This window comes from Scomber scombrus, chromosome 21 (genome assembly GCF_963691925.1).
Source record: "Scomber scombrus chromosome 21, fScoSco1.1, whole genome shotgun sequence".
Lineage (NCBI taxonomy): Eukaryota > Metazoa > Chordata > Actinopteri > Scombriformes > Scombridae > Scomber > Scomber scombrus.
In genome coordinates this window covers 21466590-21491219 of record NC_084990.1, presented here as the reverse complement: position 1 = coordinate 21491219, position 24630 = coordinate 21466590, and the positions used below count along the sequence as shown (strand labels likewise).

The window sequence follows — 24630 nt, the reverse complement described above, 5'->3', positions numbered from 1 at the left end:
TTGGCCCATCATGTAAGTGCTGCGGAGAATTCTTTGCAGTGCAATTGCAAAATTACCTCGTTTCCCGACGCCTGTGAGGGCTGTGCAATTGTAACACCGCTCTTTGCACGGACACGCACGCCTCGGACGCAAAAAGGCTCCAAGTGCATGAAGATCGAGGCTTGTATTTTGCATCTTTGTTGCAAAGCAAGCCGCCGAGGCTCCAGTGCGAGGGCGATGGAGGGAGGGAGTGAGAAAGAAGGCAAAGTCTTTTGTGCTTCCCCTCCCCCTCATCAAAGCAAAGGGGAAATGTCTCAGCCAAAGGGAGGTAAGAATATGAAACCGATCTGTGCAAAACTATCGATATGCAATCACGGCTGCACGGTTTGCAACATGCACCGCTGCAGGTCGAGCACGGCCGGTGCATTTTAAAGTTAGATGGTTTACAAGGGTCAGTTGCATTTCCTGTTTAAGATCTTCCCCTTTGCACAGTTCCTGGTAAGACGATGCTGTGTGTACTCACTCATTGACGTTATTAGCAGCGTACAGGCAGGGATGTTGAGCACAGGGCGCCTTTAATAGTCACGAGATATCCAAGGACACTGCAACTCTTTATAATAAACTCTGTACGAGTTGATGCACGGCCCGTGCACACTGCTCAAGGTAAATAATTGTGCAAATATGCGTGTTTTTGGTGGAGCAGGGCAACATGACGTGACAACCTGCAGCTGTCAGTCAGTGGGCAAGTTTGAGTGTTTATTGGATGCAGATTTGTTCCTGCTCATGGGATAGGAAATGGAAATCTAATAATAGATTTAGTTTGAGTGTATAGGTGGTGGTGAGTTCAGGAACAGGGGCTTCTTCAGGCTATTAAAGCACAAGTCTCCAAGCAAAAAAAAGTCTCAGGCTGTCAGCTGCTGCTTCTGTCCAAGGCAACTGGATATGTGTCAAACCCCTGGGTGCGTGTCCACTGATGTGCAGCTTTTTCTCAGCATGCATACGAAAGCGTGCATGTCACACTTTGACCCCCAACTTTTATCGCCGTAGAGCAACAACACGAGCAGTGGAGTAGTCCTAACGTCTCTCTCTCTCTCTGCAGCCTGAGAGAGGCTCTTTAAGAATCATCAGTGAATGCAGCTTGCAGAAAGAGAAGAAAAAAAACAGCTGCAGTGAAAGCAGCTCAGGCGTTTTTTCCTCCCCTCACCGTGTTTTCCAAGAAGTCCAAAGTGAGGCTGGTTCATTGCACAACCTGCAGAACACACACACAGACACACACACACACACACATACACAAACACACACACACACACACACACACACACACACTGAGAGGTTGTACAGGACATGAACAGGTAGCAGAGAGAGCCCCTGATGGTCAGAGCCTCACAGTGTTTATCTGGTACAGTCAATCGTCCATCCACCTACACAGAGGAACTATCTTGTTGCAACCAGATCATCTTGTGATGAATAATAACAGATTTATTGTGTGTGTGTGTGTAGATGAATGAGTGGGTTTGGGACTGTCCTGAAAGCAAAAGTTGGTTTCTTGTTGTCGTACATTGAGGTTGTACACTGCAGAAAACCCAGATGAGATGATTAGTTGATTAATCGCTCAGTTAAGATCTTGGTTTGGGACTTTTTTTTTTTTCTTGTAGTGAAACAAGAAGAACAAAATGGTGCTCGCGATGAATCTGCTTGGCCAGATGAGTAGCTCTGCTGCAGCTGTGTGAAAGTAGCGATCCCTGGAAGTGTTGATTTAGAAAAAATATTAAACATAAACTGTATTTATCCATTAATAGTTTGTCATTTATCAAACAAAAATGCCAAATTTCTGTCCCCGATTTCTGACGTGTGAGAATTTGTTGCTTCTTGATGTTTTTATATCTTTATAAACAGAGTATCTTTCTTGGTTTTTGGATTGTTGGTTAGATTAAACATTTATAAGGCAGCTGTATTTTTATGCAAACAACTTTTACCTTCCTCTAAATACTTTTTTCAATTTATGATGTCAAATCCAAAAATGCAGAACAAAGCAACACAACAACCTGTTCTGGCTCTTCTCTCCCACAGGAGATACGAACAGTACAACCAGAACTTTACTAAGAAGTAAATATGGATTTGAACACTTTTTAAAAAATTTAAATCGTTGTTTGGATTTCTTTAAATTACATTTTTACATTAATGTTTTTATGTGGCTATTTATTTACTGTGTTTTGGTAATTAGGACAGGAGGGCTGCAATTTCTTCTTATGGGTGAATATAGGGCTGCAACTGATGATTATTTTCATTATCAATGAATCTAAATTATTTTCTTGATTAATTAAAAATCTAAAATTAAAGTTTAAAATGTCAGAAAATGATGAAAAATGTCCATCGCTGTTTCCAAAAGCTCATTTTGTTCTGACCAACAGTCCACAACCCAAATATATTCAGTTTACTATCATTTGAAGAGAGAATTTCAGCATTTTTCTCTTCATTTTCTGTGGTTTGCTGCAGCTCTGTGTGAATAAATTGAACCTTTGTTTCCACAAATTACTCAGATAGTTTGGTGTCGTGATGCTGTCTCCATTTCATCAAGGTGAAGAGAACAACAGTAGTTGAGCTCACAGAGCAACAGAGCAGCAGTAAGTCAGAGTGACAGTGTACCGGAGCACAAGTCACTGCGTGTTGCTCTTTAACGCCGTGAAATTAGATTCAATAACACATATTGCATCAGATTGAAGAGAAGTTTGAAGAAAAAGTGATGGCTTTAGGGCTCGATATGATGACTGAGTTTCAATATGAGTAATAGGAGAGTTATTTGAATGTCTTACTTAAAGCTGCACTAATCAGTATTTTAATATTGACGATGGATCAGATGACTAGGTGTAATTTGGGGTAGCTCAGAGTGTCAAACACAGAGAATTTACTCTTAGCTTTACGGAGCGTTTTAGCATCTTATTGTTCATTGTTTTGGTTTTACAGTTTTACCGTTTCACTTTCATCAGTGTCGTTTTCAGCACTGATTAATCATCTGTACACTACCTATCGGCTCACAACAGCAGACAGACACAGTTAAGCTGCATCACACCAAATCAGGCAATCCTTTAATTTATTTGAATGTTAATGCAGCGGGGAGGCGTCACTGCAACCTGACGTCACAACCTACATACAACTGCACATTCCTGGTGGATTATTTTGTAACGCGAGCGCCATATTCCACTGTTTACCTCGTGATCAACGCGACGAAAGATAAGACGGTCGCCGGCGTGAGAATTTTCCAGAATTGTAAAAAGCCTGTCTGTGAGCGTTAAAGTGTTTTGGTTTCTGATAAGCTCTTAAATGCATTAATCTGTAATTCCAACTTGACTTCCTGGGTTGCGGAAACAACGTCCGCCCACTGCTGAAAGCCCCCCCTCCTGCGTCGCAGTGCTGGATTTGGCTTGAATTCAGCCACAGCGATTAGCTGGTCAGAGTCCCCGCCGATCCATTAAAAGTCTTACATTTAGTTTTTGATATTCAAAGTCTAAAAATGTCTTAAAATGTCTGGAATTGAAGTAGTTAAGGCTTTAAATTTGATCTGAGCTGGGGCAGAGTGAATGAGCGTAATTATATTTGTTCAGTTTATGTTATTTATCATTATTATCACTATTTACTGATTATTTTACATAACCAACCAAATCAACTTATTAATTAAAGTAAAAAATAATCAGCAGTCGGAACTATAATGAAACTAATCTATAGTTGCAGTTCTATATAAATGCTCCATTTCATCCTACTACAACAGTAAAATCCTGCTTTTCCATTATTATATGTCTTATAATATATTATATATATATGAGTACTTTAACAACTTACAACATGGTAATTTATACTATTACTGAAGTGACATTAGTGTTTTTACATAAGTACCACTGTTTGTTGAGCAATTTAATACAACAAGCAGCAATGTTATTATTTTTGCTTTAAAGATGTATTAAAAAGGTCTTAAAAGTCATTACATTTGTAACAAATGTGCAGATACCTACGTGGTAAACATAGTGGAGCAGCTAAAGAGCCAAATATTTTCCTCAGGAGTTGATAGCAGGCAAAAACAGAATATAATAATATGTAATATAATAACTATAGTGTAGGAGGCATTTTTTATATTGTGAGACACTTAGCAGGTCTACTAATATTGCTATTTTTGGGCTGTGTCTGCTGTCTGAGGAAATAATATGTCAACGTTGTGTTTTTACAGCTTGATCTGCTGCTTCCAAGTGGTCAAAAAGTCAGTTAATGGAGATTGTTGTCATTTAAAATGTAAGTTTGTGTAATCACAGGCATGCACACAAGATCTATGATTTAATTAAATCCAGTCTGCACTTAAAGTCTGTAGATACCTGATCTGATCAAAGATATTTGATACCAGTTTTTGATACCAGGTGTAACAGACACATTTTGGTTGTTATAAAAAGTAGTATGTACCAAAACTGTTACTTGCACGTATGTCTTAGGAGAACTGAAGGAAGTGAAATCTTCAAAGACAAAACAAGTAGAGTCGTGTTTTATTAAAATCACGCCAGACTGAGCAAACTCAACCACAATCTGCTGCCCGTTTCCTTCAATTCTCATATCATTTGGCACAGCTTCATGTTAACTCCCGCGTCTCCTTCTCTGCCTGTGTGGCCCGGACACTTTTTTGCCTTCACTATTGTGCTGAGTGCTGAGTGCTGTAGTGTGCCGGGCTAACCGATGGCAGTGTGTCAGCGTACCCTCCCCAGCTCGTGTCCCCCTGCAGCCCCGGCTGGCCCTCGCGCCCCTGCACAAACGTCCCGTTTGTCATGCAAATGCAGGCTTCGTTTTTCAGCTGCACAGATACTAAATTTGCTGTTTCGACGGGCCAATTGTTGGTCCGCTCCGCTTCCATGCCCTATAGTGGCTTTTTTTTGCTGCAATAACAGTCGAATTGTTCAGAGCATTGTTCAGATGATCCACTAACTGTACTTCTCTTTTCAGGGAGGGGGGGTTGACTGAGTAAGCGTGCATGCAACCAGGCTGCAGCAACTTATCTGAGCAGCAATATTTAGGACATTTTTAACAACTCCTGTTTATTCCAGCTTTTGTTGCAATCATGCAAGATGTTGATTATGCAATAGTGAAGCTAGATGAAGCTAAAATGAGTATTTGCTTTGTTGAAAATGAGAGGCACATAAATCCAGGGCTTTTTCTGGTCTCCACTCAACCTGGAGTAACCCTCGTGGTCGTGATGGCAGCAGGTTTTCCAGATTTTGCGGCTGAGAATGGGATGAGAAATGGGGGTGAGAACGGAGGAGGGAGGGTGTTTGCACCGTAGCACAGCCTTGCAGTGCGATATAGCAGATGCAAATAATTACATTTCTCACAGGTGGGTCCACACATGGATCTTCTCCGTCTTTCTTTTTCTCATCAGTGCTATTTAGTGCTATATTCAGCCTGCGACTTGGCTTTTTTTTTTGCAAATTGGATTTAAAAAAAATAGCTAACAGACCAAAAACACAAAGATATCCAGTTTACGTTGATATAAAAGAGAAAAGCCTTTTTGCAAATTACTAAACATTCATTATAGATATATCACTGAATTGTTTGAGTCAGAGCTGAGCTGGAAGTGTTCCTGCTATTACTCATTTCACTCTCAATTCTTAAGAAAAAGCGACTTGGTGCTTCTTCATACATGAGACTGAAAGTAAAACTGATGTCATACTCATGAAAGGAAGTGCATTTCTGTGAAACAGCGGCGGGAATTCATGTTCAGCTGTCATTCAGTGTCTTGAGCTGATTCTGGACTTAAAGATAAGATCATACGATATATCAGACTTTGGATACTTGTTAGCAGATCAGTTTATTGTTGGTTTGGCTCCAAACATGAGATATGATGATGATAAAAAAGTTATGTAAAAATCACCAGTTTTATTCTTTGATATCGTAATAATAATAATAATAATGAGTACACATGTTCATAAGGCCTCTGTGCTTCTCTCTATAAGTTGATCAGTGAGAAAGAGAAATGTGGTCAGTGGAGAGGAATGTCCATTAACAGGTTTTTTGTTTTTAAAGCAATTTAGGACAAATGTTTTGCAATGTGACTGCTGTCGTCATAAGTGCTGCAACTAGCAATTATTATCATCTATCAATTAATCTGGAGCGCTCCGGTGGTCGAGTGGTTAGAGCGAATGCCACATAATTGCAGCGTCCTTGGTTTGAATCTGGTCGGAGACCTATGCTGCAGGTCATATCTCTCTCTCTCTTTTCCTGTTTCCTATCAGCATCTCTGCCAGTTACTGTCTAAATAAAGGCAAAAAGCTCAAAATAAATCTTCAAATAACCCCAAAAACCGTTAATTATTTTCTCAATAAATTGATTAGTGGCTTGGTTCAGAAAATGGTGAGAATGTTGATCACTGTTTCCCAAAACCCAGTGTGAACTCCTCAAATGTCTGGGTTGTGAACAACACCACAGATATTCAGTTTACTTCCATAAAGGACTTAAGAAATCCAGAAATATTCACATTTAAGAAGCTGGAAGGTGAGAATTTGGAACTAACCAATTATCAATGGTGATTCTGTCAGTCGATTAATTGACTAATCAATGCAATCTGCAGTTACACACAACAGCTCAGTGGTTACAGCTTGTTTTTGTTTTGTTGCACTCTCAGATGGATTATGCAAATTCAAAGATGTTAATTATTGCACATCTGACTTGCCTCAAACCTGACATTATACACTCTGACAGATGACTTTATTAAGCCCGTCTAACAAACTGCCGGATCGTTGTTATCTGCCAGTGTGTTTGGGCCTTCAGGTTCATGTCGTGCCTGTGAAGTCATTGTCTCCAGTATTTGACCTGCAGATAATCAGCAGAAGCAGCCGTTTTCTGCAAGTGTCATTTAGGTGGAGCTGAGTGCACAGGATGTGTCAGGATGTGTAGTGTGAGCCGGTGACGATATGATTCCCAAAGGAGCTTCCGACAGCTGTAACCTAAAGGACCTGCCATCTTTGGAAGTGTAGAGTATCTCACAAACTGCCAGAGCGGTCGGAGGGGGCCAAACAGCCAAAGGCTCCAGCTGGAGTTATTTTCAAATCTCCCCTTTCCCTCCTCCCTCCCTCCCTCCCTCCTTCCCTCTCTCCCTCCCTTCCTCCCTCCTGTGTGCTTCTCTGTGTTTTCCCTTCCCTCCTGGTGTCACCGGTTGCGGCTCAGTGCCTCCCTCCCTCTGTGATTGATCTGTCTTCCTCTGGCTCTGTGGAATTCCATTGAGGAACTCTTGGGATTGTTGGAATTCCAGCCGGAGTGCATGTGTGGGTTAGCAGCAGGCACCGTGTACGTGCCCCCGTCATGCAGGGCTCATTATCACGCAGGCCGGCCGTCATGCTGAGGCTTCCTGCATGCATGCTGTCTCTGTTTCTACACAGAGCGACTGCCCTGCAAAATCCTCCTGTCAGCATTATTCAGTTTTTTTCCTTTTACAGCTGATAAACTGACATGCATGCATGACAAGACCGATTGCATGCTCTTATTGGGTGTGGCAGAAACTGGCAGTGTTATCTGCCTCAGCGCCTCTCCTCTCGCCGTCCCTTCTTCTTGAGAAAATGGCTAATTGCTGCAGTGAAAGCCAATTACTGGCCGTCCTTGTTCTCGCTGCTTTCAGAGAAACAAGGAGTGTCCCGACACAGACACCCATCTCCCGCGGCCTCCCTCTCTGGCATTTCGCTGCATACTTGCACTCATGTGCTGCAAATCAACGGGAATGACACGAACTGCTGCTTTTAATTAACCCACACTGCCTACCACAGCATGCAAGTTTGATGCTGAGCTCAGCAAGAATAAAGGAAGGAATTGTGTTTTTGGAGTTATGCAACAGAATCTGGAGAAAGTCTGAAATGGGATATATTTAGATCAGTCTCTATGTTATCTAGCTGCTGGCCTGGAAATGACAGTTTATATCAGTGGTGGAAATTAAATAAAGTACAATTACTGTCCTTGTATTTTATGTTACAATAACACTTTTCAGAGGGAAATAAGCTGCAGTAACTAGTTACTTGATGATGCAGTATTGCATAAGTGCATGCATCATTAATAATAATCATGCTATGTTATATAAGTGTTGAAATGAAGACAATTAATTATTCAACAATTTTAATAATGATTTCTTGTCATTTATCAAGCAAAAAACAATTAAATCTAACATGTCAGATAGTCTCTGGTTACATAATGGTTTCTTTGGTTTTTACTGTGTTTACTAAAGCGGGCCGAGTTGCATCGTGCATCATGACATGCCGTCCTGAGGTTTTGCAGAATAAAGCTGTCGTCTTGGTTTCAGGAGCGTCTCTGCTGTCTCTTGTCTCTTGTCTCATGATCTGGCTGCACTGAAGGCTGTAAGGCACAAGTATTTTCCAGTGTGCCTGTCAGCGTATGCACTCATGGAGAAAGAAAATGGATGCAGTCGCTTCACTGTAGTCACACAGTGAGCCTTTTGTTCCGACACTGTTTGAGGTCAATCATCTGACAAAGTCCCAGGTCTGATTAATGCATATGAAAGTATTTATTGATCCTTTTTTTTTTTCATGTGGAACGTGTTGTTCTGCTCAATCCTGTTTGTTAACGAACATATCAGATGATTACTAATGTAGACTATGGCAGGTGGCAAAAAAGAGATTGATTTGTGCTTTTAAACGTCTTGCACGTAATTTAAAGAACATTGAACTACATTAATTTTACACTTTTAAATGTTTAAGTGACGTCGAAGGCAAGAGGAAACTTGAAGTATAATCCTCGTATCTTCAAATCAAAGTACTGTAAACCAAAGCGACTCATTCAGATTACATCGTCCATAACCTGTGAACTTTCAGTGTTTAGTTTACACTCAGTGTCAAGTTACTGTCAGGGCATCAACTGATTTTAAGGGAGGAGCGTTAGCTTCAGGCTAGCATGTGGTTTCTTATTGAGGTGCCTACAAAGTCAGATTATTTCCCTGCTTATTAACATCATTATAAATAAATCTCAGTTGATATACTCGTCCTAGTCTCCTCAACATTCTGTAGTTGTTAAGTTACACTGAGCTTTTTCAGCAATGTTATCATTCCTGACTGCTAGCAGTTAGCTGCAGCATGTAGCCTCATGTTAATGCAATGCATAATAAACAGTGAAAGTTATGAAGCTGTGGCAATCTGATTTGAATCAGCTGCTTTGTTATGTAGTTTAGTTTTCATTCGGGACACAGATGCACAGACTGATATTTCTGCAGATATTACCTCATTGCAGATATATTGTGTGCATATGCTGAGTAATAACTAGAAATGTCAGTACAGAAATGTCTGAAGGCAATAAGAAACTGTGTCTCCGTAGCAGTCCGTCCTCCAGAGAACACTGACAACAATTGACTGTGTTTTTCAAGTGTGAAATGTGCTGCTCACAAATCTTATAAAAAGGGATCTTTATTAAATATGATTGTTTATCATCATGCATTTATGGCTATAATGTGGATACTTTAGACTGCATCCTTTTAAATAAATGTCAGATAGTTGAACGTTGGTCTCTCTTTGTGAGCAAGATTTGTTCAGTTTTAAGCAGCTTTTTTTTCTCTCTGACACCTACACCTGGCTGCCCCTAACATGCACACACGCATTTTGTCCACCTCTTAACTAATCATTATTTATTTGCATAATCAGACAGTCTTTAGGTTATATTTATGAATAACTGAATAATTGTTTGGTTCATAACATTTCGTCTCTGTTCACACACATCTGATCAGAACCTTATTAAACATGATTTATTCTGTTTTTCGTTGTTTTTTTGTTTTTTTTTAACTGCTCTATCATAGTAAACTGTTGATCTCTGGGTCGTGGACTGTCAGACGGGACAAAGCTAAACATTATAAGTTGCATCTTGTTCCTGTGGGAAAACACTGATCGACATTTTTCACCATTTTCAGACATTTTACAGACTGGGACTAATTAATTAATGGAGAAAATAATTGACCAATCAATCAAAAATTAGTAAAATAATTGTTAGTTGCAGCACTAAATGAACTGACTCATTGTTTCTGAAGAATGAAATTATGAATAAGTTGTTTTCCGAGAAAGTTTTGATGCTGTGGCCTTTTTAGAAATGTCGGACCTAATGTTGTGGAGTTGCAACAAAATGTCGCTGACACATGCACAGGTAAACAATGAGTGATCCTTTACACTTTGACAGCAGGTCACCTAATGGTGGCGCTACAGGAACACGATAAACTTCTGACTCATTTGAACATTTTGCAAAATGAATCCTTGTACAAAAAATTCCTGGATAAGAATTTGCATTCCTCTCATAATATTGATGCAGATTGAGATGCACATCCAAATGATGTAAACATTTTTTATAGTTAAAGAACAGGTTTGGTGCAGGTGTGCTCCCTTTTGACTGTTTTCTATTTTTCAGTTTTAGTTGTGTTAGCAGAGTGTTGGTTTCCAGTGACTATTGTTGTCTGTGTAAATGCATGTAGGAGGGGCTCAAACTGACATTTTAGTGCAACAAAGCTGCTTTGGAAAGTGGAGACCAGGCGACAGGCAGTAAGAGGCCGCTGGTGGAGGGCCGCATAGCACAGTGGTGTCACACCCTGCACTGTTTCAACAAACCAGGACACACTGGACGCACCACGTGTGTGTGTGTGTGTGTGTGTGTGTCCGTCCACAGCTTCATGTGTTTTTGTGTTTTCTCGCAAGACAGCAATGTGAAAAATGCCAGTAATTGCTCTGGCACTGTTCCACAACTATTGAAGAGATGCACCGTTTTACTTTTAATAGCTTTTAATAGCGTGTTATGCCAGAGGGCAGTTAAAAGGGATGACTTAAATTTTGCTTTAAAGGACTAGTTCACATTTTAAATCTGCTTTAAAACAATAGAGAGAACAACATCCACAGTCCTCCTTTTGCGCAAAAATGTATTTAAAAGTTTATCTGAAGCTAATATGAAGCTTCAGCCGTCCAAATGAGTCAAATTAAGTAGATATCTTTAATCATTACAGTCTTTTTAGTGCCAAAGTCTCTCTTTTTGTTACTATTCTTCCACCACAGCTCAACAGGGAAACACAAAGAGGGAATGTGATACTAAAAAAGACTGTAAATGTGTCAGATTTCCACTTGATATGACTAACTCAGACTTGCTGAAGCTTCACATCTACTTTTAAATGACTGTGTGAACACACTGTGGATTTTTGCCCCCTATCACTTACATTGAAAGCACATTTGAAGGAGTTCTTTTAATAGTCGGTATGATGATTACAGCGAGGAAAACCATTTTCATTTTTCATATCAGCACCTCACTGTTGTTTTTAGACAGATTTTAAAGCAGTATGTGTGTGTGTGTATGTGTGTGTATATGTATGTGTGTGTGTGTGTGTGTGTGTCTGTTTCTCAGATCATGTAACTTAGAGGCAGGTCTGCCTGTGGATTCACTGCAACACACTCTCACTGGCTTCAGCTGCTGAAAGCCAGTCTGAGGAGGTTTGATCCTGATCCTGTCTGGAGATGAGACACACACACACACACACACACACACACACACACACACACACACACACACACACACACACACACACACACACCCAGAGCAACCTGTGACGCCCCGTTAACAAGGCGCCCAGCCATTAAACCATCAGTGCAGCACCTCCAGATGGAGCGAGCACACCTGGGCTGCCACACATCCTCCTCTTCTTCTTCCTCTTCTTCTTTTTCTTCTTCTTGCTCTCAGCGCCTGTTACATTCACTTAGGATCTGGAGTCACTTCCTGCATCCAACCGTAAGTGTCGATGATGAGAGGGAGCTTCGGTCAGTCGCTTTATGAGCAGGAAATATACAAATGTACCTTTTTTTTGGTGACACATTCAGATTTTCTTTTGCAACATAACCGAGGCAGAAACAGTCAGTGAGCAATGGATGCAGGAAGTTTGAGTCATTTTGCATCAGTGGGAGTTTTTTTTAAAAGTGGCTGACGGCTGTCGTGAGCTCCGGACAGAAGCAGAGAATCATCAGTGTCAGATAGTCAGATATTTAGTGCAAATTTTCCACTCTGCACGTCGCTAAGGTTTAAATTTAAATGTGCTTCGTCTTTAATGAATTTGACCAGGAGTCACAGTCAGAGCTTTGTTTTTCTGGGGGGAAAATGGAGAGAAAGTGACAAAGGTTTAGAGACTGCACACACTGCTGTTACTGAGATGGAATCAAAGGTTGACCAGGATGAACTCTGATCAACTGATCTCTCATCTTGAGCTATGTTAAGAAGTTAAGTATGCTTTCATCTTCTGGTGTGCTCCTCTGCCAGTGAAACCTCTCTGGAGTCTCATCAGTCTTCTGCTGTCACTTCACTCAGAATAAACCGTTTGACGGGAGGTTGTCGTACGAATGCAGCGACGGCAGCTCAGAAAAAGACTCGGAAGATATAGTTCTGCATGTTTGGGAAATACATTTATTTCCTGTGTTGATTTGATACCTTAGTGAATGTGTAGCTTTGGGCAGCAGCTGGTTAGCGTAGCTTAGCAGAAGGAATGGAAACAGGGAAACAGCTGAAGGAAGGTAAAAAAAAAAAAAAAGTGCCTCGCAGGACTTCTAATGCTCACTTATCATTATTTGTGTCTCGTTAGGTAACCAGTTGCTGGATGTAGCTTCAGTTATTTTCACATATGATTCTCAGTAGAGAAAATACCCAGATTCATTTAATTCTCCTCCTTATTATTTAAATGATCAGTCAGCTGTTTTTGGTTTATTGTTTTATTTATGTTTTATTTAAGCTTTATTTAACCCGGTGAGTCCCATGAGATAATCTCTTTTTTTTCCCTTTTTTTTTGCTTAGATAGGCAGCATTTATAAATACAGCATTTATAAAAACACATAGGCACAGACAGAAAGCACAAAAGGAGACAAATTCAAAAAAAGAAGAAGCAAAACAAGCATTAAGAAAACTCACATTGAATCAGTTGTGTCACCAAGTAAATTAAAAACATTTATATCCTGAGGAAGCTGCCTGTATTTCCTCTGATTGTGGAGTTAAATGAGATGAATTCATTTAATTTAAAGTTTCTCTACAACATATTTTACGCCGAGTGTGCAGAAAACACAAATGCCACTTATCCAATTTCACTGCATTTAGGGACAGAAAACATAAAGGAGTCATTAGAGAGTAAACAGTATGGAGCAGCACTTTTCTGTGAGGTAAAAGCACACAGTAGGTAGTATGGGAAGCAGACCAAGGATTGCCTCATGTATAAAGGTGCACCAGTATAAGTAGACTACAGGTGGCCAGAGCAGGTGATCCTATCTGAGTGTGAAGCTCAGAGTGATGAGTCAGAGCTTTACAGTAAGCTGTGTCAACCTGAAGACTCTACAGCGTAAACACAGCTTACTGCTTCCTTCCTTTATGAGACTTCACTTCCCTCAAAGTTACATCTCTTATGTTTCTTTAACCAAGAAAAGTGAATTGAAATGTTTACCATCATTTCAGACTATAACATTTTTAAAATTATTATAAAAGATGAAGAATCACTGTATAGTGTATAATCTGAATGACAAATACAATCTATTATCTATCTTATTTTATCATTTAAGCTCAAAAGCCAATATCCAGATTATTATGTTTGTGTTTCATATTGATAGGACATGTGTAATATGGCTAAGGTTGCAACAAATGGTTATTTTCATTCATTATTAATTGTTCGGTTTATAAAATATAAAAAGAACATTTAAAAAATAGAGAAAAATGCAGATTACATTTCCCGAGAGTCAGAGGTGTTGTCTTTGAATTCCTCAGTTTTCCACAACTTGAAAGTATTATATTTACAACACAGCAAAAAAACATTTGAGAAGCTTGAATCTGACATTTTTGGGCATTTTTGGTGAGAAAATTGACTTTTAACATTAATCGATCACAAAAATGTTTTGCAGATTCATTTTCTGGAGATTAAAAATATCAATAAGTTGATCATTTCTTCTCTAAATGTGTTCAAATATTAATATGATATAAGTCATTCATAGTTTTAGTTGAAAATTCAGATTTGCAGATCAGCATTATTGATTATTGATAAAAGGATTCAGATTCAGTAAAATACTATTGACCTAACAGGGAAATGAGGAGTGTGTTGATCAATTAGTCAACAGTCAACATCTTAATTAATCAATAACTGATTCATTGTCTAATTAATCTTAAATCAAGTGTGTTCTTGGCTTTAGCTTCTCAAATCTGAGGTTTTTGTTGCTTTTCTCTGATTAATATCACAGAATATCTTTGGTTTGAAGACATTTTTATCAGTTATTCCACTCAGAGTATTTTATATATCTTATAATAAATTGTTAGTTAGAGCCTTTATTGGTTTTTTATAAAAAAAATAATCTATTCAGAAGCTGTTAATGGATAAAATAAGCAGAAGGTAATCCAGTGAATTAAATACTGTACCAATCAGTATATTTTATTATTTTTATTTATGGAAGCATTAAAACAATCCAATACTGACATCCTAATGCACCCAGAGACATGGAAAAGACAGATAGTGATACTGACAGTTGCTAAATTTATATCATCGAATCGCTGAGCTTTGAAGGTTTCATCCTTGTTCTTTTAAAAATGTCTCATGATTTTCTGTTGTTTTTTTTCTCTGTGTTTTCAGGTAAGAGGAAGCCGGTGCTCAAGCTCTCCAAGGAGGTGTTTGAGCAGCCTCCTCCTGCTGCAGTGTAAGACCCTTTCCTTTATAATGTTTGCATGCACACATCTGAGCCAGGCCTGTATTCCTGCACAGCTCATTTTCAGATAAACCCTTCAAATATTGATCTTTACATCCTGTTGTGCACATAAACCCAAAACATTAAAGCAAAACAAACAGCAGTAAACAGGAGGAAGGAAGTTGTTTTTTCCTGCCAATATTATCATTTCCCAGCTGTCACATTCAGATTTCTTATATATTGGGTACATCAGCTTGGGTATTGTGAATTGAACACAAATGTGCATGTAAAAGTATTCATTCCTACATATCACACCCCTGATATTCATCTCAATAAAAAGCTTCTGCAGCGTTGCTACAGGAAACTCACACTGCAGGTGTTTGTCGAGCAGCAGAGAAACGAAATGTTCAGTTTTCTCTTAAAGTGAATCATCTTCATTAACGAACCTGCAGCAGCGTTTTGGTTTCAGGCCAACTTCATGTTCAGTGCCAGAAGTATTACATCATCATGTGTGAACTCTTGGTTTCTATTTATTGCATTCATACTTTAAAACGTCTTTGTTTAAATTAGATTTTAAAGTATTTATTTGGGCTGCAACTAATAATTATATTCGTTATCAGTGAATCTGCAGATTGTTTTCTTGACTAATTGATTCATGTTTTTGTCTATAAAATGTAGGCAGTAGATTTAAATGCATGTAGAAATAAAGGAAACATCCTCAAATATCTTGTTTTGTCTGAACAGTCAAAATCTAAAGATATTCAGATACATTAATGACACAAAAAAGCTTCAAATGTATATTTGCAGTGTCTGAATTGTTGATATTTTTGCTTAAAAAGATTATTTCTAATCAATTAATAGATTAATCGTTGCAGCTTTAATATTTGTTTCTTAGTTTCATCAATATTTATAATTATAATAATTACATTTAATGTTTAAATATAAATTTATATGAATTAACTATTATTTACATATACATATTTATCATTATTATTTGATTTTTTAAAATTATATTGAGTAAGATATCTTATTTAATTTAATATAAATGTGAATTTATTTGTATTTTACAAAAAATCTTCATCAGTTTAGTATGAGCAGTACACCTGTGAACCTTGAGTTTATTTATTTATTAATTGTCAAACTGCTGCTTCTATAATCAAGAATAAAATTACACGCTCAACATATGTTTTGAAGATGCTATAGAAATAATGTCATTCTATTTATTTGCTTTGTTTATTTATTTAATGTGTTGTTCTTTTTCTAACTAGAGGACACTTCTAGAGAAAAAGAGAAAGAAATATAACCATTAACATTGTTTTATTGACAAACAGGACAAACTGTAATATCATGTTCATCCAGCAGTTTCCCCTGAAGTCAGATTTAACAGGTTTACATGTAATAATAAAACGTGTGTGTGTGTGTTTCAGACCCCCGAGAGATTTGGATTCGAAAGCTTGTGTAACCATCGGAGAAAAGGTATATTTATTTATTTTTTCAACTCATTTTTGCATCAGGACATATTTACCTTTATCTTTGCACCTCTCCTAATCCCATTCAAGCTTTTTATATGCTTTTTTTTCTCTTACTGTGAACTCTTACATAACTTTTCACTGTTTACTTTTTTCCTCCCGCGAGTGTATTTTTGGTCGCTCACTCTCGGTCCACAGAGGTTGGCTTAATAAAGGGTCTGTTGGCTGTAAAGAACGGCCCGGTGAACATTACGGCCGAATTGAACACTTCTGATTGTGGGGAGACTGGAATGCCTTTTATTGCCCATCAGGCAGTAAAAATATTTATTTTAATCTCATCAAATAAGCGGAATTTTCCATTGGCAGAGATGCCTGCTTTTACCCTGTTCAAGTTGGCCACAAGTCAAAGTAAATTATATATTTTTTTGTGTTTTCTTGAAAAATGTGGAAAATAAAAGCTTAGTTTTCCATATTTTATACTTTTTCTGGTGTTTTGAAGTTTTGATGTCCCCAAGAAGACATTTTTGAGGTTTTAAGCACCAAAAAAATCCATCTCAGTATAGTTCTACATCTCCTCTCTGGAGCTCTACCAAGAACAGGGTGTTTTTATATTTGTCTCATGACTGTCTCTTCTGATTGGCTGACTGTATGACGCACGGCGGGACCGGCTACATGTAATGGATTGTAGCCTGATGTAGCTAGTTATAACCAGGGCTCTGGGTAGAACTCACTGGTAAATTGTGATGGCCACCACTGAGGATAATCTCATCCAGCCTTTTAAAGTCTGTGCAATGACAAATTAGCTTCCTGACATCTAACAACAAGTGCAGCGTTTTGTTTCCTCTGTGGTCTGATCCTCACCCGCAGTGAAGAACAGAGAGCAGAGCAGAGCCTGAACATAAATAACAGCTAAACGCAGTAGAGACTCTCACACTGAGTTAAAATGAAATAAGTGCTCATAAATTAGTTAAATAGCAGATAAACACATTTTGTTTGTTTCAGTTTGCCTTACAGCTCCTTTAAAGGCATTTCTCTGTGTTTAATACTTTCACAGTATTCATATAGCACCTAGAACCACTTTATAATAAATAAATAAATAAAAATAGAAGCCTTCCTTTAACGATAAGAGATAGCAGCAGTCAGCTGATCTGTTCACATGGTTTTAATTCTTCCTGTCTTCCTGTGTTCGGATCATACCTGACAAGTTGTAACGGATGAAATGGGAGCTGAGATGATTGTTTTGGACTTTTAGATACATGCAAAGATCAAATATGTTTGTAGGGCTGCATTATACAATTATTTTCATTAATCAAGTAATCATTTTGTCTCTAAAGTGTCAGAAAATATTGAAAAATGCCTGTTATCATTTATCAGAGCGCAAAGTGACATTTTCAGATGTCATGTTTTGTCTGATAAACAGTCCAAAATCCAATTAATCTAGCTTTCTATAATTTATAAGATAAAGTTTCTAGCTCCAAACTCTTTAACTAGTTTTCCATAAATGGGATGATAGCCAAGTGTAAAAACATTTTGGGATCATTTGAGATATTTTCCACATTTTTATTGGCATGTACATTACAGGTGAATACAAACACACATATAGACGTCCGGTTATACTGTCCAGTTACATAAATCCCACTGTTCCTTTCAGCCAATCAGAACCAAGAATTTTCCGTGCTTGTGGCGTTACTATCTGTATTTAAGTGTTTGCATCCACGTCTCATCTGATTTCGTTGTGCCGTTGTTTGTGCAGAATTTCGAGGTGAAGGCAGATGACCTGGAGCAGATCTGTGAGCTCGGCCGTGGAGCGTACGGAGTGGTGGAGAAGATGAAGCACGTTCCCAGTGGCGTAATCATGGCTGTCAAGGTGGGTGAAGAGACGACCAGCAGGCTACTATCATCATTTAACCCAGTCTGCAGATGCACATAATCAGTTTGTTCTTGCTATGAACAATCAAGAAGACATGACTGAGGGTTATGTGTCTTCTTTCTTTTTTTAATGATCATTTCTGTTTCCTCTCTCTCCTGTCTCAGAGGATTCGGGCCACAGTGAACACTCAGGAGCAGAAGAGGCTGCTCATGGACCTGGACATCTCCATGAGGACAGTGGACTGTTACTACACAGTCACCTTTTACGGAGCGCTATTCAGAGAGGTAGTATAATGTGCACCTCTGCATGAAATTAGATAGCATAAATGGTCATTAATAGTCAGATATTAAATGGAAATAAAAGGTTGTAGGTTGTATAATTAAACACGATGGAAGCAATTGTAATTTACGGGCTACAAAAGCATTGAATAAATGTCCTTAAATATGAAATAAATGACTTTCAGCCCCACTAGATGAACAAATATTTGCTATGTAAAGATATAGTGAAGTAATGGGGACCTGAGCAGAGAATGAAGTCACACTCCCTCTGTGTGTGTGTGTGTGTGTGTGTTTTCTCTGTTGTGTGTTGTGGTCGTCGCTCCGGCCACATGTGCACGTCAACTCCGTGTCCTCTGCGTCTGTTTTAAATACAGCAGGCCACTCTCAAATTACAGCTAAACAGTACACTAAAATATGTTTTCGAAAACATTTAAGGGGAGAAATAGGTGGTAACAGAATCTCCATCCATATTGGATCATGCTAGGGGGGGGGCCCACGAACTTTATTGAGTAAACGATGAACACATTTGTTTTGGTTCGAGATGCTGGTGCCAGTACGACATCTGGTGGGGCTTAATGTAATATGTTGCACCTTCTTTACCTGTCTTTAATTATGAATGTCAAATATATTAAAAGTGCAGCTTTTAGAACATTTACTGCTGCATTTTTGTGTATATATGACTTAAAATGTAAATATAAGTTTGTGCTGTTGTACAGATGTATCTGTGCTTAAACACAGTTTCCTTTCTTAATTATTTTACAGATTCTTTTGTATATCTGTCAACATTTAATCAGATATCAGTATGTCTGTGATAAACTGATACCAGCCACTATTATTTGCACGCCAAAGTGTCAATTAGGCTCTAATCATCCCATTGTTGATATGCAGTAAAACTAGAACCACCACGCTTTACTGGTAAACACAGGCCGACAATAACAAACAGCATTTTCGGATGCAGATAACTTCCTGCAGAAGTGAGTGGATGTTCAGAATTTCCTCGCCGCCGCTAAAACACTGGAAAATCTGTCATTTCCTGTCTGTCTGGAATCCGGCCTGGTGCTTTGTTGCCGTCTTCCTGATCGCTTTCCAAATACTGTCTGCTTGTTGCCAGGGCGACGTATGGATCTGCATGGAGCTGATGGACACTTCCCTCGACAAGTTCTACAAGCAGGTGATCGAGAAAGGCAAGACCATCCCCGAAGACATCCTGGGAAAGATCGCTGTCTCGGTGGGTTTACTCCACACTCTTCCGTCTCCACAATATAAATGATTAAATATGAATTCCAAATGCTTCCTGTGAATTCTCAAGCTCAGGTTAGCTTCATGACAGATTTTTTTTGTTATGTAATGATGATTTGCTTATTAATGGGGTTTGTTATTACAGATAGTAAAAGCTTTGGAGCATCTGCACAGCAATCTGCAAGTCATACACAGAGGTAAGAGCGTGAGTGGAAACCCATTAAACCTCTCAGAGACAGTGTCAATATCCTCTTCTGTGATGCATCATCACTCAGCAGCACTGAGCTTCTTTCATTTGTCTTTCCTTCCTTCCTGTGCAAAGGACCATGACGGTTGTTTTGCATGTTTTAATCCTTTAACATCACCACTAACCATTTTGCAAATTGCGCTACTGTGTTTCAGAATTTGTAATGTCTTTTTCTGACCTGTCAGGCAGCTTTTTTTCCATTTATTTCCTCTTCTATTAGAAGAATCTTTCAATTTGCTATTTAATCCATCATAGTAAACATCAAATCTGCATTTAAATTATGTCACAAAACAGTTTAAAAAAAAAAACATCTGCATTTAAAGCTGCATTTATCGATATTTTTAATCAATGGGCCAAATGACTCTGTGTAATGTACAAGAGGTAATTTGAGAAGAAAATGATCACCTGACTCTGCAGTTCATTTCAAGTGTAGTGTAGGGAGCTTTTTAGCATCTTTCAACTCATTGGTTTTAGGAATCAAATTTACTGTTTTCGTTCACTTTCAGTGCTCTCATAGTCTCAGTTTCAGCTGTTTCTTTAGAGACAAAGCTGCTGTTAAGAGCTTTTTCTCTGCACAATACCTGCTCAGCACCAAACAGTGATCAGACACACTTAGCTGTAGACTAGCTGGTGAACACAGTGCAGCATTTAGCAGCTTAAGAACCAGATATTTCCCTCAGGAGTTGGTAGAGAGCAAAAACAGAGGTAAAAGAGAGTGAATATTGGACTTATGTTCATCAGAAACACAAGTACGACTCCAAATTAAGGCTGATGTTGCTCTGTGCATGCTGGATGTGTTAATCATCAACTTAAAGGTGATGATACAGTATGAGTGATGTGTTTACAGGTAGAAACGAATATTTAAGTATTATTTTTGTAAATTCCTATCAGTGATAATAACCGGGTAGCAACCAGAGTAATTGGAGATCTATGAACAAGGTGACGTTGCTCAAAAGAAATCAGTCAGACAGGTTAGAAAGAAACCACCAGGTTAGCCAAACGTATTTCAAAGAGAAAGTGTCGCTTGTAAAGATCCATCACAGTTTAACTGACAGATCTGCTTGGTTGAACTTAGACCTACCACAGGCTTCATATGGTAATTTGCAGTTTCATGCACACTGTTTTCCTGTTTGGTTTTTACCCCTTTTATACCTAGTGTGCTGACATTCAGCTTCTCCTCCAAATAAAGTGTTTTTTTCTGACTTTTTTTGGAGTGATTTAACAGTGTTACCAGATCTCAGCGTACAGTGTGATAATAACTGGTAGAAATCATCAAGAAAAATACAAAAATGAGGCTGAAGTTGTTGTTTTCTCTCCTTTAAAACTGCAGTATCATGAAGCAATAATGCGGCTTTGACAAAAATGTATGCAGACTTCATGTTTACTCTGATGGACGACACAACTCAAGCCCGAAATATAAATAGAAAAAAAACACACATCTAAAGCATAAATGTAAACCGTAACTGATTTGTGGTCAAGGAGCTAAAACTTGTAAACTCTCTGTTATGGCTCATTAGAGTTAATCCTTCCTGTGTCAAACCTCTGTGGCGCGGCCGTGGCCACTGTGCGGCTCTCGCTGCATCAAAGCTCCGTGTAATCATTTGAAAAGATTATAAGTGACTAAAATAAAGTTACACAGTTGGTCTTTACCAGAAACCGCAGTGCTGTTTTGAGAGTGTGACTGCGGCCGTGTGAGACAATTGTTCTATTACAAAAAAAAAAAGTGTTTGGATCTAAAACTAAATGTGCTTTTCTGCTCTCTGGTCACAGATGTGAAGCCCTCCAACGTGCTGATCAACACTCAGGGCCAGGTGAAGATGTGTGACTTTGGCATCAGCGGCTACCTGGTTGACTCGGTGGCTAAAACCATGGACGCCGGCTGTAAACCTTACATGGCGGTAAGCAGGAAGAGACCGAATGAAAAGATTTAAAGTGCTCGTGTTATTCAGTGTGCTGCCATTAAACTGACAAACCTGACGTCCAACTGAAATGTTAATAGCTGTTCTCTAAGTGGTTTTCTAGTTTATTGTTAATATTTTTATGTCAGTGAAAAGTAGAAAATGTCTTCAGACTCTAAACCATTGGATGGGTTGGTTGTGTACATATTTGATTGACAGCTAGGCACAATTTTAACAAACTTAGCTAAAGACAGAGACTATTTTGTTAGCAGTGAGGAGATATTGACATTTTCCGCTGAGTTTTTAAGCTGTTAAATGTGCTACAGGTAGTTAGATTTCAAGCCTGCAACCAGACTTTCACAATGCAGGTTTCCGCCATTGGCTGTTTGTCTTGTAACTCGTTCAGCAAACTATGGCGTCAATGCTAGTAGAAGAAGAAAAAGAAGGAGGAACGAGTTAGATAGCTGCTGTGGGTTGTGGTCTGAGGCTTGCTTTGTCTTGTTTCCCAGGGTGCAATCTGGCTGTGAGTCACTGACTCCGTTTACCAATGAAACAGTGACGTCACTGCTGTGTGCTAAAGATGAAATTATGTTCATGTCTTTATGCAAATAATGATGGCGTTCTCAGTCACTTAGTAGGACTGGGAAATATATCAGATTACCACGAAACTTCTCACATTCATAATCCTCACATGATACATGAAATTTGAAATCCCTTGACAGCGCCATCATCAGGCCAAAACTTATATCCGTCCACTATTTGGTTTATGACAAAATACCAAAAACATCAGCATTGCCATTTTAAGTATGGTAACATTAAAGATGCTTGGTGTTTTCTTGTAAACAAAACTATCTTTACATTCAGTAAGTAGATCAAGGATCCTTAAGGTCTAACAAAAGCATTAAGTGCATTTCCTTTTCTCATAAAACATTTTCAGAGCTAATTTTTGAAAATGTTTTGTTCTTGCATATTTCATTTAATTGGGATGTAGATCAGTGGATAGGTGTGAAGCCGGCAGCAGGAATGTGCATCGTGTTGTGCTTTGTTACGCTGCATGATATGAACAAAACAGGGACGATGAAAGCACTGCTTCATATTGCTACTGACAATGAAAACCTCCTCGGGCTACCTTTAAGCTCAAAGCACTTATACATAAATAAAGTACCGGTACATGTGAAGGACATTTTTTGTTTTATTTAATCATTCAGTTTTTTTAAATTTTCCTATTCTCTTTTATTTTGTTTTATTTAGTTTTTAATCTATTTTAGTGGTTTTATCAATACACTTTCATCATTTTTTTCCTTGTGTCGATAAGTTTCAAATTGTTTTAATGTTTAAATAATACTTCAGAAATTAAGTTTGATTGATTCGTTGACACAAAAGTAAAACCTCACAGAGCTACTATGACTGTAGACTGAAGAACATATGTGATTTAATTTCAGTGAGACTTCTCTTATTTTATAGACATTATTAGATCATTGCTCTGGATTATAAATGAGAGTAGTTTAACTTGAAGAAAATGAGAGAAAACCTCTGTTTGTTGCTAAGGACTAATTTGCATATCACAATTTTAAACAGATTTGACCATGAGTACAAACTTTATCCATGAAAGTTTGTTTTTATATATAACAGAGGCCTCCAGGTTGTCAATAAAAGGGTGAATAGGTTCATTTCTCTGTCTCTCATTATTATCCACACTTTTAATGAGCTCAGTTACATTTTAACCGTGTCTGCTCTGCTGCTGGGTGGCTGAGTGGGTTTTAGGGCCAGGTTAGCGCTCCGAGAACATAGAGGTCTGTGTGTGTGTGTGTGTGTGGACAAGAAGTTTGGGATGTCAGGGAAGAGTGCTGGTCGCCCTTGACAACCACTGCCATATGTGACATCATCTGACCTTCTGTCCCGCAGCCGGAGAGGATCAACCCGGAGACCAACCAGAAAGGCTACAACGTCAAATCTGACATCTGGAGTTTAGGAATCACAATGGTAAGTCATCTCATCATTATAGTAGAATTTTTTTTTTCATCTCTCAAGCACACATTTAATTTCTTTCATTTAGTTCATCAGAGTTTTCCTAAATGTCTTTTCCTAAGTGCCAAAAAAAAAGAAGAGAGAAGCATCTAAAGGGTAAAAATGATTCATAATGAATAGAAAACTGGCGCAGTAGTAGCCATGGCTCTAGACGGAGTAGTGTCTAGACGTTTTATTATGAGTTGTTAAATATTCATTGCTTTCTCATTTGCACATTTTCAACTCGGACCAGAGAATATTTTGGCGTCAAGGATTCAGCAATCTATGGCAATTTTCCCATCATTTGAATCTGGCTCGTCCTTCTCTCCTGCTTATTAGAGCCGGCTATTACAGATGAGCAGCAAATGTTCCAGCACAAGTCTAATTTGAATTGTAATAAGTGTGCTAAACGTTTGGTGAGTTGTCGAGAAGGGCTTTTAAATGAGAGCGGTGAAAGGAACAGTTTAGTTTTTTAGGTTCATTTAATATTCTGAGTGATGGAAATCTTACATCTTAAATCCAAGACGGCATCAAAACTGGACAAAACAGAGCGAGCAATCAGTGTGTTGAATTTAAACAAACTTTGGTTGGCTTTTTGTTTGATTTTTGGAGCACTTGTTACTCTTCTGGTACTCTACTTAAGAGCCACGTGAACAAGGAATATTAAAATAACTGTAAATGACGCAGATGATGAGATTTTGGCTCAGATCAGCTGGTCTGAAGGATGGAAAACAGGTAGCTACGGTATGTGTCTGTTATTGATAGAAAAATGTGAATGATCTCTAAAAGCAAAATAAGTGAGATGAGTGTGCTGACATGCAGACTCATATCTTGATTGTGGTTGCGTTTTTTGAATATACTGATCATTATTATTATGTATTATGCATGTGTAAACATTGTGATAGCAGAATAATGTGGATGCTGAGAGAGCTGCAGCTTAAGGAAACATTAACCAATATACA

General features: G+C 38.5%; 1 protein-coding gene across 1 annotated transcript in view; it reads left to right on the top strand.

Annotated features, from left to right (window-relative positions):
- The first annotated feature begins 4 nt into the window (after positions 1–4).
- Positions 5–24630, top strand: part of map2k6 (mitogen-activated protein kinase kinase 6) — a 37555-nt gene continuing 12929 nt past the window's right edge. The window contains exons 1-9 of the mRNA XM_062442479.1: positions 5–307; positions 14609–14672; positions 16088–16136; positions 17883–17996; positions 18164–18283; positions 19389–19505; positions 19662–19713; positions 21534–21661; positions 23567–23644. Coding sequence (XP_062298463.1) covers positions 148–307; positions 14609–14672; positions 16088–16136; positions 17883–17996; positions 18164–18283; positions 19389–19505; positions 19662–19713; positions 21534–21661; positions 23567–23644 — 882 coding nt within the window. The 5' untranslated portion in view covers positions 5–147. The remainder of the gene's footprint in view (positions 308–14608; positions 14673–16087; positions 16137–17882; positions 17997–18163; positions 18284–19388; positions 19506–19661; positions 19714–21533; positions 21662–23566; positions 23645–24630) is intronic.